This window comes from Saccostrea echinata, unplaced genomic scaffold, assembly GCF_033153115.1.
Source record: "Saccostrea echinata isolate AGI-Se365-2 ecotype Australia unplaced genomic scaffold, CSIRO_AGI_Sech_v1 ptg000036l, whole genome shotgun sequence".
NCBI classification, from domain to species: Eukaryota; Metazoa; Mollusca; class Bivalvia; order Ostreida; family Ostreidae; genus Saccostrea; species Saccostrea echinata.
The window spans coordinates 3,024,371-3,041,995 of record NW_026889785.1 but is presented as its reverse complement, the minus strand read 5'-3'; the positions used below and the strand labels follow the sequence as shown (position 1 = coordinate 3,041,995).

Below are 17,625 nucleotides of genomic sequence, written 5' to 3'. Positions count from 1 at the left end.
AAACTCTATTATACTTTTATGGTGGTATATTTTGTAGAGATTATTTTTCTCTTTTAAGAACATTTTTAATGTAAAATAACCTTAAGGTAGGATTAAATGATAAAAATGAATAAAAATGTATTATTTTAGGGGAGGATAACAACATACAAGTGGTTACCATAGCAACCATTCTTGGGAATATTCTCATTTCATGTTTTTTAACATAACAATTTATGGTTTTTTAAATTAATTTTAACAACACTAAAGCACATGCAACTCATGCTACTTACCAATTTTAAATATGAATTGTAGATAGACTTAGTGTAGATATAAAAGTAAAACACAGAATTTTCAAATTAACCTCCCCCCCCCCTTTTTTTTTTTTGTTTTAAATGAGAAAAAGACTGGGGATTGATGACTCAAATTTTATCTACTTAAGGTATCAAACTTATTTGTTACAAATTTAACTAAAATAGAGTGGATGAACAGTTAATTTATTGATTCATCAAGCCGTAAAGTTAAGGTCAAGAATGCAAAGTAAGCTGAAGAATAGTATTGCTTTTTCACATTTTCAGAAAGAATCTGGGGGGATAAGACGAGCCAAGTACTCATGTCCATTTTGCAGCTAAGCAAGTACATTTATTGGAAATATCCCAATTGTTTGAATTTACCTAGGGATTTCAATGTTTACAGTAGTTGTATAGTATGGCTTGGCTTATCCCCCAGTTTCTTTAAGCCCTAATAATGATAATACGAGACAAAGTCACTTTTGACATCAATTTCTTTCATTTTTTCTGTCAATTTTATGAAAATTCAACATGCAACTGATAATGCGTGATATAGGATAAAACTGTACATTCAATGAGATGAATGTTTTATACACCAATTATATTCCAGTATTTAAGAATGTACGTTATTGAAAGCTTTAAAAAAACATAGGTAATCAAAGATTACAAAGCTCACCTCGACGAATGTTATCTATAAGTAAGGCAAATTTCACATCATATTTCTTTTCTGGTTAGGGTACATCCCAAGATCAATATCCATGCAAGTTTGGTTTAAGTAGGACTTATAGTTACTTGGAAATAGACCTACGCAAAAAACTTTTAACCTGTTTACTAATCAAGAAAATTTTGGTCAGTTCCAACATCCAAAGCAAGTGTGGTAGTGTCCATCCCTAGATGCATCATCCATGCAAGTTTAATAATAACAGGCCATAATTTTATATAGCTAATTCAAAAAAAAAATTACCCTGGTCACTCATCTAGAAAACGTAAGTCAGATTCAGAATCCAAAGAAAGTCTGGAAGCGTTCATCCCTAGATACATCATCCATGCTAATTTAGTTAAAATATTGCTAAAATTCACTCATGTGGAAAATCTAGGCCTGATCCAGCATCCGAAGCAGGTTTGTTAGTGTACATCCCTAGATGCATCATATATGAAAGTTTGGTCCAGGTAGGGCTTATAGTCACTTGGGAATAAGACTGCTCCAAAATCTAAATCTGGTCTCACATGTGGAAAATCTAAATCAGATCCAGCATCTGAATTTAGTGTGGTAATGTCCATTCCTAGATGCATCATCCATGCAAGTTTGGTCCAGGTAGGGCTTATAGTTACTTGGGAATGGACCTGCTCAAAAACTTTAACCTGGTCACTCATCTGGAAAATCTAGGTCAGATCCAGCATCCGAAGCAGGTGTGGTAGTGTCCATCCCTAGATGCATCATCCATTCAAGTTTGGTCAAGGTAGGGCTTATAGTTACCTGGAAATGGACCTGCTCAAAAACTTTAACTGGGTCACTCATCTGGAAAATCTAGGTCAGATCCAGCATCCGAAGCAAGTGTGGTAGTGTCTATCCCTAGATGCATCATCCATGCAAGTTTGGTCCAGGTAGGGCTTATAGTTACTTGGGAATGGGACTTGCTCCTAAAACTTTAACTGGGACGCCGACGCTAACGCCGACGCCGGGGGTATAGCATAAGCTCATCTCGACTTCGTCGAGGTGAGCTAAAAATGGTTTGAAGCAAATTGAAAGCAGTGCATTATACGAAAATCAAATATGTATTAGCTTCTTCAAAATGTGGTCCATTACATACATGTACATTTTTGACACCTAGGAATGATTTTTAAACAAAATGAATGCAACAATTGCATAATATTAAAGTCAAGTGTTCAAAATACATGTATGAACCATTACATAGTTAACAAATATAATTCATCAAATGGTTTCAATCTGCATTTTCTATGAATACAGCATACCGCTTCAGTTACCAGGATGAAAACAATAAAACTTATTTTGTTCGATGAATTATTCATCAATGATCTTCACCCTAATTTTACTTATTTCTGTTTCTTTCTTGGCTTCCCAGTCATCATTTTCAGCCATCTTGTTTTTCTTGCTCATTCTAGAGAAGAAGGAGGTTATTTGCTGCACAGACAGAATCTCTTCATACGAAAAACGCCTTGTACCATCTGCCCTTCTTTCATACATCATAGATTCAGAAAGTAGAAAGGGGTCCTCCTTTTTTCCAGTTTGTAGTCCAGCATTGAATTTTTCGACCAAATATTCTCTCTGATTTTCATTAAATCTCTTTGAACATCTCTCTTCTTTCAGAGCCCATCCTATAGTTAAATCACTCTCTGTGGCTCGTATTTCTGTGTCTGCAGTCAAAGATAGTTTCAAATTTAGATGTTCAGAACTGGATATTTTCTTGACATATTTTGTTTTGGTAATATCAGATGTGGAGCTGGAACTCAGTTCAAATTCAAGGTTACATTTTTCAATTAGGAGGTGGTTGGACAAATCCTCAGTTGAACCAAAAGCTTTGACACATCCCTCATTTGTACATTGAAAGGTCTTTTCTGCTTCTGGAGTTGTGTTGGCTTTTGTAACAATATGAAAACCTATGTCTTCTGGTTTCTCTAAAATTGTTAGTGGCTGGAATTTAATTCTTGGAATGACAGCATTTGGGACTAATAAACCTACAATTAAAGTAGAATACATATATAATCTCAAAAAATAAACAAATGTGGAGGTTCATTGTATAAGGTCATCATTAAAATGGATTGTCTGCTTGTCTTCTCCTGACCAACTACCTAAAAATGGCCTGACTAAAAACTTCTTTTACACCTCCAGGAAACGATTTTCTTCTTATTCTTATCCCACCATCAACTATTTTTATTTTATCAATACCTTCAATTTTAAGATCAATATAGGAAACTCAGCACTGTGCTGATGTAAAAAAATTTTGGGGAAAAATAACGATATATGGGACAACAATAAATTCAAATCCAAGTCAATTGTTGCCACCTTTTAATCATGTGGGAGTTATTAGTGTGTTAATCATACAGAAACTTCATGGGATGCTAATAACAAGTCTATGTGATTTAAACAACAAGAGGCCCATGGGCCACATTGGTCACCTGAGCACTGTGGCTATGAGAAAAACAGATATCAGTTAAGTATTGAAAAGTTTAAATGCATAAGTGTTCCCGAACAAATCTGAATCTACACTACCTGAGGATGCTTCCATATAAATATGACCTATCATGGCTTTGCTGTTCTTGAGAAAAAGATTTTTCCAATATGTATTCCTATGTAAAACTTGAATCATCCACTGTGGCCCCGCCCTATCCCCGGGGGTCATGATTTGAAAAAACTTGAATCTACACTACCTGAGGATGTTTCCATGTAAGTTTCACCTTTCTTGGCCCAGTGGTTCTTGAGAAGAAGATTTTTAAAAAAAATGCCTTAAATTTTTCACTAATGTTTAATTAACATAGAGGGCCTGGTCCTTCATTTGAACAAAATTAAATTCCCTTCACCCAAGGATACTTTGTGGCAAGTTTGATTGAAATTGGCCCAGTGGTTCTTAAGAAGAAGTCGAAAATGTAAAAAGTTAACAGACAGACGGACGCCGGACAAAATGTGATCAGAAAAGCTAACTTAAGCTTTCAGCTCAGGTGAGCTAAAAAAATGTTCGAATTACAGTTTTGCAACATGTCTACACCACTGAGAGGTATAGTAATTTTTATTGAATGTTCATGAAATTTCAAATACATGTATCATTTAAAACATTTACTGTTAGTTGGTTTATAAGCAGCTTATTTACAATGTTTACCTGAGCCAATACCATATGCTTTCCAAACGCGTATGCCCCTTTCCTCAAATGCAAAGTTGGAATAAGAGCTGATGGCAGGTATGGGCTTGAAGGAAGTCTTCTGTGAAGCAATTTCTGAAACACTAACCCTGTACTTCACATTCTTTGCTGTTTTCTCAATTGCCTAAAACACATTTATTATTTTATTTTTTTTCCTTCTCTTTTTGAGGAATCTGGTATTTGCATGTTCCCTCTTATGGACTCTAATACTTCCTTGTAGTGTACAGACATATAAGTATAATGATTTTCAGTAAACAAATTATCTAATTAGAAAATCACTGCAATTACAAACCTCTTTCATTGAATGTGCTGTGAGCACATCATGTCCCTGATTCACAAAGCGGCGGATAGCTGCCTTTAAAGTTGCTCCAGTCCTATCACACGTCCCTTTCCCATTCTGTGCCTCACAGAAATTGAAGGAACTGACCTTTCCATATGACTTAAGGAGGGCCATCATCTCTGTTGACTTATAGCAGCCTGCGTTGTCTGATCAGACATGAAAAGAGGAAATCGATGCATCAATAGACTGAATATTTTCCATTACATCAATGATGATGGCTGCAGTAGTCATGCTGTCCTGTGATATTTGACTCTGGAAGATGTGCACAAAGCCTAAGCTCTCAACACTAGTCTCCATCTTGTGGAAAGCCACAGTAATATGCCATGGTAAACCACGCTTCCCGAACCAATCACTCTGATCTTCTCTATACTTTCTTGGTAAATATTTCATTGACCAGTCACATATCAAAAGCACTTCATTGGATTGCATTGTGTTAAACAGATCAGATTTTGCTGCATCCTGGTTTCTGCACCGAATAAGACGGCGTTTCAGGTTTGTGATACTTCGAGTGGCATTTTGGAGTTTGAAGTGTAAATCACTAAGAAAATCAGTCAGGCCATGGTTGCTGGAGCACTGGATAGTCTTCATCAAAGAAGAAATTGCATCCTTCATTTGCTCACAGGTCACACAAACCAGATCATGTGGATGTTGGCAGGCGGCAGCAAATTCAGGATGAAGTGGATCACTGAGGGCATAGGTCTGGCAATGATCTGCTACTTTGCTGTCTGGGGAGATGTGTGTCTAAGGTGAAATGAAAATCTTTAAGAAACAGCTCAAGTCTTAAAAAGTCAAAGACATATTACTCTGTATCACTACACAAAGATGTTTTATGTCTGTCTCAAGGTTCTATAAATAACTGAGCTTAAAACATGTGGTCTACTATAACAGACCAACATTTGCACACCAGCAGGGTTCGAAATTCACTATATACAACTCGCAACCCGCGAGTTAGAATTCCCAAATTGCGAGTTAAAAATTAGGTAACTTGCAAAAACTTGCGAGTTGATTTTTTTGCATTAAAACTGTAGCAAAATTATATAATATAACAGAACACAATGCTTTTGATTTAAATCAGTAATTTAAATAAAAGTCACACTGTAGTTGTATTTTGTGTATTGTACAGTAGTTACTTTTTCCTTAAGTTATGTGTATTTAATTTATATAAATTTAACTATATATGAAAATTGCGAGTAGTCTTATAAAATTGCGAGTTCACTTTATCGGTACTCGCAATTATTCGCGAGTTGTAATTTTAGGGAGTTTCTAACCCTGACTACATGTAATCATTAATGATCCCCTATCCATTTTTTTAAAATTACTTACATAATACCTTGAAATCTGCATGTAGATACTGTTTACATTGGAGAAATAGGGTATAGAAGTCTTTTTTCTCCTGTTGGTTTAAAAACTGAAACTTAAGGAGTTCCTCCAAAGTGTCCAAAATGGTATGGAATGCACGACCTCCCTCAGCAATAAAGTAGTCAACACCCTCAAGACTGGTTCTTATTTGTGCTCCACACTCAGATAGTATTCTATACATTGTGCTGTCACCTAGTAATATGTCAAAATATTACATGTATAAATAAAATTTGGGGGAAGATCATATTTCACACATCTATTTTTTTTATATATAATATATACATGTACTAGGTCACAAAATATAATAATTTTTGAAAAAGCAAATATAGCAATTACCTTCATATAAAATAAAAGTACAACACTTTCACAAAAAACAGTACATGAATATGAAGATGTAGAGTCTATATATGTATCTTTACTAACCAAGAGGTGAAATGTTATTCTCAGAGCAGTATGCTTTATACTGTTGAATAACATCACTGGATCCCATGCACCGAATCACATTTGGCATTTCATAAGTTGTTCCATCCGACAATTTGATTTTTCTTTCTCCATATGGTAGATCACGAATAACATGAGGGGAAGTGATAAAATCAAGGAAATTGTCCAACTTCACTGGATCCATTCTTTTTCTTGTAGAAGTGGTATTTACAGGAAGACCAGGGCCAACATTCTTTGCATGATTCTTTGCAGCATAATACATCGATTCTGTCATATTCGGTAAAAGGGATTTGGCCTCTTTGAATGATAGTGTTTGCGTAAAAAAAGAAAGAATTTGCCGTCTGTGGCGCCATGTTTCTGAAGTTTGATATGCATGAATAAGTGGTCCAAAACTTCCCTCATGTATAATACTGGACGAGACTTTTGGATTTTCTTCAGATACTGTAAGACTCTTCACTATTTCCTCAATGTTCTTTGGGAAAATAACAGCGATCAACTTTGACATTATATTTCTAAATCGCTTGATGTAGTATGATTTAGCTGACTTAGTGTAGGAGTCCCACTGGTATTTCCTATCCTCTGAAAACTCTCTTTCACCAATTTTCTTCAGATACTCATTCAGGTGCTGAATGTCATGACTTAATGTAAAACTCTGGCTTGAGTTCTGTAATAGACAATATAGGTATTTAGATTTAAATAATACTTCAGTTAACAACGACTTAAAGAAGTTTAATGGAACCATGCAAAAAAAATGGGGTCTCCACACAATTTTTTTCTATAGAAAATGTACTTTGAAAGGCTGGTTGCCCCCCCCCCCATTTTTTGTTCAGTATAGGTAAATATGGGTAATGTAGTACTGTATGGAAAAAAAAATTGGTACTGAAAAAAGTTTCTTTTTCAGGTATACTAAGTTGAAATTTTTTTCTTTGACAAGTACATTCAGAGACCTTTCACAGTTAATGCATATGTGAAAATACAGTGAAATATAAAAGCCATTTCTTCACTCAATCAAAAGTTGTGTTTCTGTGACTGACTGACAGGCAAATGAGATTTTGTGAAAATGGTGGACAACAAAGAAGCCCCATATGTGCTGGTTTCAATTTTTTTTTCTGGCCCAGTGGGTCCTAAGATTTTTAAAGGATCTTTCCAAATTTTTATGAATTCTTGTATATTATCTCCCCCTTGAAAAGGAATGTGACATATCATGTGAAGAATCTTAATTTCTCTTCAACCAGGATGATTTGAGGCAAGTTTGGTTGAAAATGGTCAGGTGGTACTTGAGCGGAAGTTAATAAAAAATGTGAAAAGTTTACTGACAAGACATGGCAGATTGACAAATGCCAGATATTTTTTAATTAGAAAAGCTAATGTGAGCCTTTGGCTCAGGTGAGCTAAAAAAAATATGTATATACTCTATTTTACTAGCCTGAGAAAGCCATTCCATGCTACTTTCAACACTTTCACAGGAACTCTGAGTCATGCTACTTTTGCAGGAAGTCTGAGTAAGGATATCTTCAATCACCTGAGTTTGTACAAATATATAATTGTTGATATGTGTTTATCTTTTGCATACATGTATGTATGAGGGTTGATACAATAGAATTATAAATATCATTTTCTAGAATTTATATACACCAGTGAAACTTGGCTAATACAGATGTTGTGCATTCCAAAATCTTGCCTACTTGTCTAATACAGATTGATGTTGTGTATTCCAAACTCTTTTCTAATACAATGTAAACCTACAGGCAAGGTATATGTCCTTTTCAAAAAATGCAATTACTTAAAATTTTGCTAAATCCTAAATGTTGTTTATCTGGCCACTTTCTACAGAACCAGCTCTCTGGACTAGACAAGTTTTATTGAAGTACATAATGAAAACTTAATTACCGGTAATACAATGTACATTATATTACATATGTATACCAATTATAAACAATACAATTCTTAAGCTTTATTTTATGTTGCCATTTCAATTTGAAAATTTTTGTCAATCAAATAGTTATGTAAAATAGTTAGTGTAAAATTGGCACTTTCACAGGCAAGTAAAAAATTGATACTTTGTACTACTGATAGTAGTGTGAAATTGTAAATGATAAAGGAAATTTCCAAATAAATACTACATAAAATTAGTGGAAACCAGTTCAAAATCACTTAATATTTTTATTTATAGTGCCATTTGCTACACAAATAAATATTTCTCAAATTCATTCATGAAATGAACTGATACTTTTTGTTCTAAAACAACATCTCTCTTAAATACTTAGTCCATTGCTCACAATTGTCAAATGCAATATACATGTATACTTACTGTTTCGGATGTCTCTTTACTTCCTGAATGGAATAAGGGATCCTATAAATACATTAACAGTGTACATATAAGCAACAAACAAAAAATACATTCTAGCCTTAGGCTCTATTAAGGATTTTTTTTTTCCTATCTAAGGTTTACATATTTTTATCTTTCCTCTGCTTGAAAAATCAGAAAGGTACAATTTCAATTACATTTACATGTATCTTGTGACATAAAATTTAGGATACAAATTTAGGTTTTCTTTAAAATTCTTGCTGGATTACTTTACAGATTTATCAATGCTGTTTTATAAGTTTAAAAGTTACCTTTCCCCTTAAAAAATGTATAAATGTACATGTATATGAAAATGAATGAATGAAAGTTATGAATAATTCGTTAATTAACACACAAGTAACATTTAAAATATATTGATTTATACTGGTAATAGTTCTAAAAATAACCCCAAACTAAGCTCTCAAGATGCAGATTTTTGCAGCATTTATCTGAAAATTTCCAGAGGGGCCTGCTCCTGGACTTCCATAGTATATTCACACCTCCATCACTAAATGCATTGCAACTATACTCATTTTCCTCCTTTCATGAAAAGCCTTAAGTTTGTCAAATAAAATAGCTAGATAAATCCCTGTAGTTACCTTGTCACTTGGTTGTTCCCTTGTTTCTGAACACTCTTCCATTTTAATGGCCTCAGCTTCTGTCTGTACATGTACAGGTATTTGAATCTGTAGATTCATAAACAGGAACAAAACTTTAACAGCTAGGACAGTTAAAATATGATACATAAATGAAAATAAATACAAATATTTGATAATTAATATTGTTTCCTGTTTAAAAATTTGTTGATAACTTAGCACGGTAAATAGGTATAGTGCACTAAGTATACAACATATAGCCTATATAAATACAAATTATACCAAAACCTGGAAAAATAGTCTGAATTATCTCAAACAAAATCAATGAAATTTACAGAATTTGCATGGGATATATGGAGAACTAAAAAAATTCAGATTTATGTAATTGAACCAACTTAAACCAGACACATCTTAAAGGGATTTGATATCATGTTATACTATTATTTTATGTCTTTTTGGTTTACCATGGTCTTCGTATTAAAAACTGATTATATAACTCAGTTATCCTATTTTCCCAAAGACTCTAACTTGGGGCTTTATATACACAAAAGGCACAAGGATTGTTAATAGTCTGCATAGCCTAGTGGTGTATGCTGAACTGTTTTTGTGTTTGAGGTCTCTGGTTCAAACCCCTCAAATTTCAATTTTTTTTTCATTGATGATAGTTACTTGTACAAATATATTTTATTTTTTACTTCAGCTAATAATTTTTAATCGTCATATTTTCCAAAAATCATATACATGATTGGTACATCAGAAATATATAGATCTATACATTATTGTTCAAGCCTGTCTACATACTATATTCCTTACCTGGCTTAATTAATTAAATATAACATGGAATTTTTTACTATTTTGGAAAGAAGAGACATAGAAGATTTGTTGATGATGTATACATAGATGCAGCAAAATTAAGTTTCTGAAACAAATAGTGATGTAGACCTTTCATGGTAACAAGATGTTTAAAAACATGCAATCAAGAAATAAACTTGTGATATAATTCTGAACAAGTAAAATGTCGAACAAATAAAAAATATTAAAATATTTTTTTTGATTGGATTATATGTGCAGAGAGGCTGGTTTTGAAGCACGAAATTACGAGAAATACCTCGTATATACATACCTATATATGTAGTTTTAAAAAAATGTTTCATGTGAATGTATATAATAGCACGAATCAGAGCATACATGTATTAGTTTATGGGTAAATCTTTTAAAATAAAATGATATAAATGTAGAATTTGATCAACAAGTTGGTTTCCTAAACATATGCGCCTAGAAAATCTATTTATAGTTACAGGTACTTTCTATTATACATGATAAGTGGGCGAAATATTGGGTAAAGTTGCTATGCCTCTTTATAATTTTGTTTTGTAATGATCGAACCTTGTCCTTGTCTGATGCTGAACACTCCATGTTGAACAAATGATCTTCCCCTTCTTCATGTTCTCTTATTTTCTTTAAACACATGGTACAGCATGCTACAATAAATCATATATTTTTATTTAACAATTCAATTCTTTACTGGCACTAAAGCACATTATACAAGAATGTGTTGTTATAGCCATTGATTCAACAGTACAATTTAACAGTACATTAGTTTTGTATGTTGACAAGGTCTAAATAACAATAATTAATTGGATAAACTCTTTAAAGATATCTGATTATCATGCATGTTTGATTTTAGTATTTAACCAACCAAAATTGGGCTATTTATATACATGTACACGCTACTTACATTAATATGGTACATGTAATCTATTGATTTTTTTTTAATTAATTTAATAGTTGATTTTTTTTCAGCATGTAAATTTTAACTCTGGGCAACATATATCTTATAAAGTCTTTATCATTAGGGTAGTGTGTTCAATATAAAATCTTTATCATTAGTGTGTTCAATATACTTCTCATGCACAATGAAATTTACATTCACTTTGATTTAATCCTTTTTCATCTGTTAATCTACTCTAAGAACAAATATTGTACAAGTTAGAACTTTAGTTACTTACGTGTATTAACAGGTAGTGTTATACCAGCTTGTCCAATCAAATGAAGGATGTCACTATCCTTCAAACCCCTGCTAGCACATTTCATATGTGTTCTACTTGGAAGGGATCTAAGTCCATCTTCACTGGTGTTGTCAATATGTGGGTGGGAGCTAAGAAGACTCGGAATTTGACATAGCTTCCTTCTTGACCTCTTTGTATTTAATTTTAAATAAAAGTTAAAATGACTCATGCATATTCGGTAGTCATTGTATTTAGCAAGTGCAATGCACGGCTTAAGACCCACTTCAGACAAAATAATATGAACATGGTCAATGCTGAAATTTACAAGTTGTTGAATGTCTTCAGAACAATCAATTTCACATCTTCCAAGAAAGCTGCACTGCATAATCTTAGCACTTTTGTATAGAAATATATATAAAGTTATCAATATAAAATCATAAAAATACTGTATACTGCTATAAAACACATGGTTTGTAAAAAGGAACTCCAGACGACATGCTTACAAATAGTATTGTTTTTACCTCCTTTCACTGTTGCTACTAGAGAGTCTTACAAAGGGCAATAACTCCTTTGTTAAATACCCTTTTTATTAATTTTTCAAATGCATTTTATTTTTTTGAATCACAAAACACATACTCAAAATAATTATAAATGAATAATCAAGTATGTTTCCTTTCAAAATATTGTTAATATTTTATAAACCTATCTTGGGATATTTCATAAAATGGCACTGAAATTTTGGTTATTTAGCCTATTGGTTAGGGGTTAAAAAGGAGAGGAAATAAAATTTCTTTATCATAAAAATGAATATTAATAATAGTGCAAAATAATTTTTTATTTATACCTCACATATTGTTCTCACTATTTAATGCATTTATTTCAACCATAGGGCATTATTTATTGTGATTGTTTGATGTCAAATTTTGAGAAAACTGGCTATGTCAATCATGGGGGATGGCCACAAAATGTGTTAGGGGGCCATAACTTGGAGGATATGTCACAACCAAAATTTCTTTTTACATATAATTAATTTAATGCACATTCATAATTTTTTCATACATGTTTTATTAAAATTTATGATATTCATTTGAACTGCATCCGAGGTCCTTACAGAGAATGACTCTTAATATGCAAGGGTATTTTAACCAGAATTTTGAGCACCTGGACCATTTAGTCAAGTGTTCTGGTCCTGGCCAGGGCTCTATGAACTTGTATTCTGCTGAGCAAAGTTATTCCCCTTTGCCATTCACCTTTGATAATTAATCATACTATTTTTCTTGCTTTTGGGTTTATGGATCCTCGAAATTATTGTAATGTACTGAGGTCACCGTTAAGGCTCTTTGGCCATGTTTTCTATCGTAGTATGTCTTCTGTTTCTTCTGTTCAACGCTGATGTTGTCTTTAGCTGCATCATGGGCCTTTAGAAGTTCAACAAATGAAGTTATCCTGTCACTGTAGATTTCATCAAACTCTTCTTCTGTTTGCTGTCTCTGCAAATTAGGCACTGTTGTGGGAATATCTAATTGAATTGGCAGGACTGCTTTTCTCCCATAGATTAAGTAGAAGGGGGATTCTTTTGTGTACTTCTGCTCAAGTGCGCGCAGCAAATGCAACTTGTTGTAGGTACTGGTCCCAGTCATCCTGCTTTTCACTTACATATTTTATGAGTGCAATGCAAAGAGTTTGATTAAATCTCTGTCAGTCCATTGGTTTGTGGATGGTAGGGGACTGAAACTCTGGGCTGGATCCCTATTGATTGGCACAACTTGTCATTAAGAGAATATCAGAACTCACTGCCAAGTCAAGTAATCAGTGAGGACAGCAATATATTTGTTTCCACTGGTAGTCTCCTGAAGGGGCCCAACCAAATCTAGTCCAACCATCGAAAAGGGACTTTCATGGACTGGAATAGGATGAAGAACTGATGGTGTGTTTCTAAGCTGGTTCTGTCGTTGACACTTGTCACATATTCAACAATGTCCTGCTGCATGCCTGCCCACCAGTCGCTTTCTCTTATTTTTGTGGCAGTTCTGTTCACTCCCTGATGTCCAGCAGTCGCAGTGGTATGACATGCTTTAAGGATGGCAGCCTTTTCTTCAAATCTCACAACTCTCACTAAAGAATGCTTCTTGTGAAGGTAATACAGTGTTCCATCTAGGAGTTGAAATACTTTTGCCTTTCTTCTAAAGTTACTCTTCTGGGATTTGGTCTGAAATATTAATGTTGTTCATATACCTTTTTGTAATTCACAGAATTACCTTTAAACTAATATAGCATCTCCATATGTGTAATTTGTAAACAATTTGATTATCAGGTCTTTTCCCTTTGGTAAAACTTTTGGGAAGTATCTTGTTTTATGTCATTTTATTTCATATGATAATAAAGTAGGAATAATTTGAACTTGTTTTAATAGTAACATCGCCCGCGTGGCGCAGTGGTTAGAGCGTTCGCTTTAGAGTCGCGGAGTAAGGAGTTGATCCTTACGTCGCGGGTTCGAATCCCACTGTGGGACATGGAGACCGGTCCTTCGGATGAGACTGTATAAACCGAGTTCCCGTGTCGCATTAGGTACTGGCACGAAAAAGATCCCTCACTGCTCAATGGCCCTAAGTGCCGAGTATAGGACAAAATTTGCAGCTCTCAACCGACAAGTGGTGGCGTCTCCATATGAGTGAAAAATTCTCGAGAGGGACGTTAAACAATAAACAAACAAACAAACAAATAGTAGTAACATCCTGTGTCAATTGTTCCCAAAATGTCGCCATACCCCCTTTATGTGCCTCATATACTATATGTATCAATAAATAGGAAAAAGTTTTTGTATTGTAAACTTCAAATTAATCTTGTAAAGTATTTTTAGGTCACCTGAGTTATTGCTATCTGTTTTCATCCGTCGTTGTGCGTCGTCAGTCATGTGTCGATTGTAAACATTTGAACATTTTCAGCTACTCTGAAAACGCTGAACCAATTTATATATAGAGTAATATGATACAGGGCAGTAACTACCATTGAGGCAAGTGAGGGAAATGCCTCTCTAAAATATTATAGCATTCTGAAGAGTAAAAAAAGGTTTACTTGAACTTTGAATCATTTAATGTGTGTTTTAGCACTAAATTAATGCATTATACTTTTGTTTCAATTTCTGTAAATTGATCATTTCATCAGGTGCTTCATTATCGTTTAGAATGCATGGAAAAAAAAAATTCAAAACTTGTTTTTTTTTAAACGTCCCTTTCGAGAATTTTTCATACATATTGAAACGCCACTACTTGGGCTGTAAATTTTAGAGCTGCTCTCAGCACTCAGGGTTATTGAGTAATGAGGTTTTTTTTCGTGCCAGCAGACCTTTTATACTACACGAGACGTACCCCAAATTTTATAGTCTCATCCGAAGAACCGGTCTCCACATCCCGCAGTGGGATTCGAACCTGCGATATAAGAATTAACTCCTTACTCTGCAGCAAATGTTCTGCGCCATGCAGGCGACAATTCAAAACATAAAAACCTTATGAGATTGTCTCAATTTACTAATGCGCAGATCTTGGGAACTCCCCCTCTCCCTAAGAACATTGCCTCACTAAAAAATTGAGTCTAGTTACGGCCTTGTGATATTTTTAAAACGTGCTAATTTCAGCGTTTTTTTTTTTTTAATTTTTATTTAATGAGTGTATTCAGACACATCTAGAAAAACAAATGTTAGATAACATTTTGAAACCAATTAAGCGCCTATCACTGCCTATGATTTTGCGTATATGGAAATCACACCATTCCATAAGAAGTCCAAACAAAGAGCAAATCTAAATCACAAGGTATTTGATAATGAACAATTACTGATCCAAGAAGCATCCAAATAAACCTTGTGAAAGAGTGCATTCAATCTATCACATTCTTCATACCTTTATGTACTGTACGTAGTGTCTATACACATATATGCACATTAATCGCTACATAGAATCATCAGAATGGGTACATCATATTAGATCTAAGACTTTTATGTCCAATATCAAAATTTATCGTATCTTGATAGTTGATGATTTCAGGTACTTGTTGGTGGTGCGCACTTGCCGATGACGTTAATATACGCAAAGCAATAATTCGCATGCCTTCAAGTAGTTGATAATATCGCATTATTAGTCTAACACATTTAATACCATCAATATATCATAAGTTTATTTCCATAACAAAAATAAATCTAGTTTCTTTATTTGCAAATTGAATAAACAACTCTTAGACCTTTCGGGGAATAGAGGCGTACAAATTCCGGATTTACGCATTCTAGAGAGCCTTCGTATGAAGTCAAGCTAACACTGGTTGAACGTGACCTGTGTGTTAGTTATCTCGATTATTATTCTTTTAATCTTTACAGAAGTAAAATAAGGACTTATTGGTAATTTTTTTTTTTCATCTCATCTTCGTTATTCTGGTTCTCTGACAATTTAAATGGATCTTTTCTTGGAATCAAGGGACAGGGAACCAACTTCGTTATCCTAGGGAGACATTTAGAACTCGGGGACATAATTCGACAAGCTTAGTCTGCAAAATGTTTGAATTCACGAAAAACACTGCTTCAATTTCAAGCGTTTTTAGACCGCATCGAACTTTTTCCGTTACTTATCATTGTAAACACAATGGCTGAAATGGAAAAGAAAACAATGGGCGATCCAGAAAAAAAAAACAGTGCGAGATTATGTGCACAGTGTGTCTCCTTCGAAAACATCCTCGAGGTCAAATGTAACTTACTTCAACTGTGTTCTACAAACAGACAGTAATACGTTTGGAGACGTTGTGAACTATTCACCAGAGAAAAGAACACGCTTTCTCCAAGCACAAGACCCCAAGAAAGCCGTGCTTGTGAAAAACGTGTCTAGAGCGCTCAGTAAGTTTATATCGTTTTCTTTTTAAACACCACAATATCCTTTCAATTTTTAACTTCCTCATTTCAATCCAGTTCCAAAGGATCATTAAAATCTTAAACTCTGCATTACATTCGTGTTTGTGGTTACTGGTTATATTTTTTCCAATTATTCCTATAATCATTACGATTGAATCTTAATTATTGATAAGTTGAAGTGAGATTGAAATTATAAAGTTAAACTATTCGTGAAACATAGCCATTTACTTATACCATAAAACTTGCTCATTATGATTTTAGTGTCATTAAAACTACAACATTTAAACTAGATCTCTGAAATTGTACAAGTCAATTTTATAAATTAATTCATCAGGTTTCACTTCTCAAAGTGGATACAGTGTAAAATGTAACAAGCATAACATACAGTGTACAGTGTACATAAATGTGAAATGTAAAGTATTGGAGATCGATGATCACCAGAAAAGCAGGGAATTCTTGCTAATGCAGGTGTTGGGACGCAACAGACACGTGTAGACTTTCTGTGGGAGAGTCACATTCTGTTGGAAATGGTCAATCTTACTTGTTCAAAAATGTGGCTGTGAAAGTATTTGATGGCGTGAAGTATCTCTCAACTACTCCCAAAACAGCTTTATCCAGGTCAAGAAACCTCAAAGTCAGGAAATCGTTCACGTCGGCAACCCATCTTCGGTCCTTATTCAAATTAACAAGACTTGCCAAAACTGCAAGGTAAAAATTCCAGATGACTTGCAAACAGGCACGTCATTCAAATGTCCCAACTGCCAGATGAGGCAACGCACTACAACTACACCAGGATTTTACACAATGAAACTAGAACTAGAAAACAACCCCACCATGTTAATTGTGGTCAACGATGTGGCGAAACATTTCTTTGTCTCCATTGGAAAAGAAAATGAATGTAACACAGATCTGCTAGAAGAACTAATGTTCTCACTAACTCTTGAAGTGAGGCTGCCGTCAAGGTTCTCAACTACCCCATCCAAATTGTACGTGGTAGCCAACAGTAATGCAAGCTGTTCACAGGAACCCACGCTCACATAACCCAGCTCACAACAGCCAACAGATCAATCAAAAAGACGAACAAGAGATTAATGAAAGATTGATTGATTGATTGATTGATTATTGTTGTTTTAGCCGAGTCGGCAATATTTCAGCCATATTTCGGCGATATGAATTTAAATACTGTATAAACGGTTTTGAAAGTTTCTGGGTTTCTCTGGCGGCCCCCAATGAGCCTACTCTTTTTCGAAAACCAGAGAAACGATCTTTAGCGTGCCAAGGGGGTTGTAATCCTTGACACAGGGCACCGTTTTACGTCCCATCCGACGGACTTTAAATTTAAAAATAAAAACAGTTAAATTGAAAATTACAAATATGCCAATAAAAATATATACATTTATCTCTTATTGTAAAAATCAGTTTCTTGCAAGTATTGTAAAATTGTACTAGGACTTACATTTGTAAAAAGACCATGCATTGTTTGAACACCATTAAGAAGTTT

At 34.1% G+C, this 17,625-nt stretch overlaps 2 protein-coding genes across 2 annotated transcripts; both read right to left on the bottom strand.

The window, feature by feature from the left end:
- Positions 1-2,245: 2,245 nt before the first annotated feature.
- Positions 2,246-4,704, bottom strand: LOC133200037 (uncharacterized). Its single transcript, XM_061335798.1, has 3 exons — positions 4,434-4,704; positions 4,103-4,265; positions 2,246-2,963 (listed from the first exon to the last, which is right to left on the bottom strand). The coding sequence occupies exons 1-3, from the start codon at positions 4,596-4,598 to the stop codon at positions 2,290-2,292; spliced, it is 1,002 nt and encodes a 333-aa protein (XP_061191782.1). The 5' UTR covers positions 4,599-4,704; the 3' UTR covers positions 2,246-2,289.
- On the bottom strand, positions 4,632-11,611 carry LOC133199785 (uncharacterized). The gene is made up of 7 exons (XM_061335624.1): positions 11,234-11,611; positions 10,611-10,705; positions 9,228-9,290; positions 8,593-8,634; positions 6,264-6,945; positions 5,812-6,032; positions 4,632-5,222 (listed from the first exon to the last, which is right to left on the bottom strand). Exons 1-7 carry the CDS (start codon positions 11,460-11,462, stop codon positions 4,632-4,634), a joined length of 1,923 nt encoding a protein of 640 aa, XP_061191608.1. The 5' UTR covers positions 11,463-11,611.
- Positions 11,612-17,625: the final 6,014 nt, after the last annotated feature.

Coding starts and splice junctions, on each gene's coding strand:
- LOC133199785 (XM_061335624.1), bottom strand. CDS start 11,462: ATGAGTCATTTTAACTTTTATTTAAAATTAAATACAAAGAGGTCAAGA. Junction 9,291..10,610: donor CAGCATCAGACAAGGACAAG/GTTCGATCATTA, acceptor GTACATGTACAG/ACAGAAGCTGAGGCCATTAA. Junction 8,635..9,227: donor GGGAACAACCAAGTGACAAG/GTAACTACAGGG, acceptor ATGTATTTATAG/GATCCCTTATTCCATTCAGG.
- LOC133200037 (XM_061335798.1), bottom strand. CDS start 4,598: ATGATGGCCCTCCTTAAGTCATATGGAAAGGTCAGTTCCTTCAATTTC. Junction 4,266..4,433: donor CAGCACATTCAATGAAAGAG/GTTTGTAATTGC, acceptor AATGTGTTTTAG/GCAATTGAGAAAACAGCAAA. Junction 2,964..4,102: donor AGCATATGGTATTGGCTCAG/GTAAACATTGTA, acceptor CTTTAATTGTAG/GTTTATTAGTCCCAAATGCT.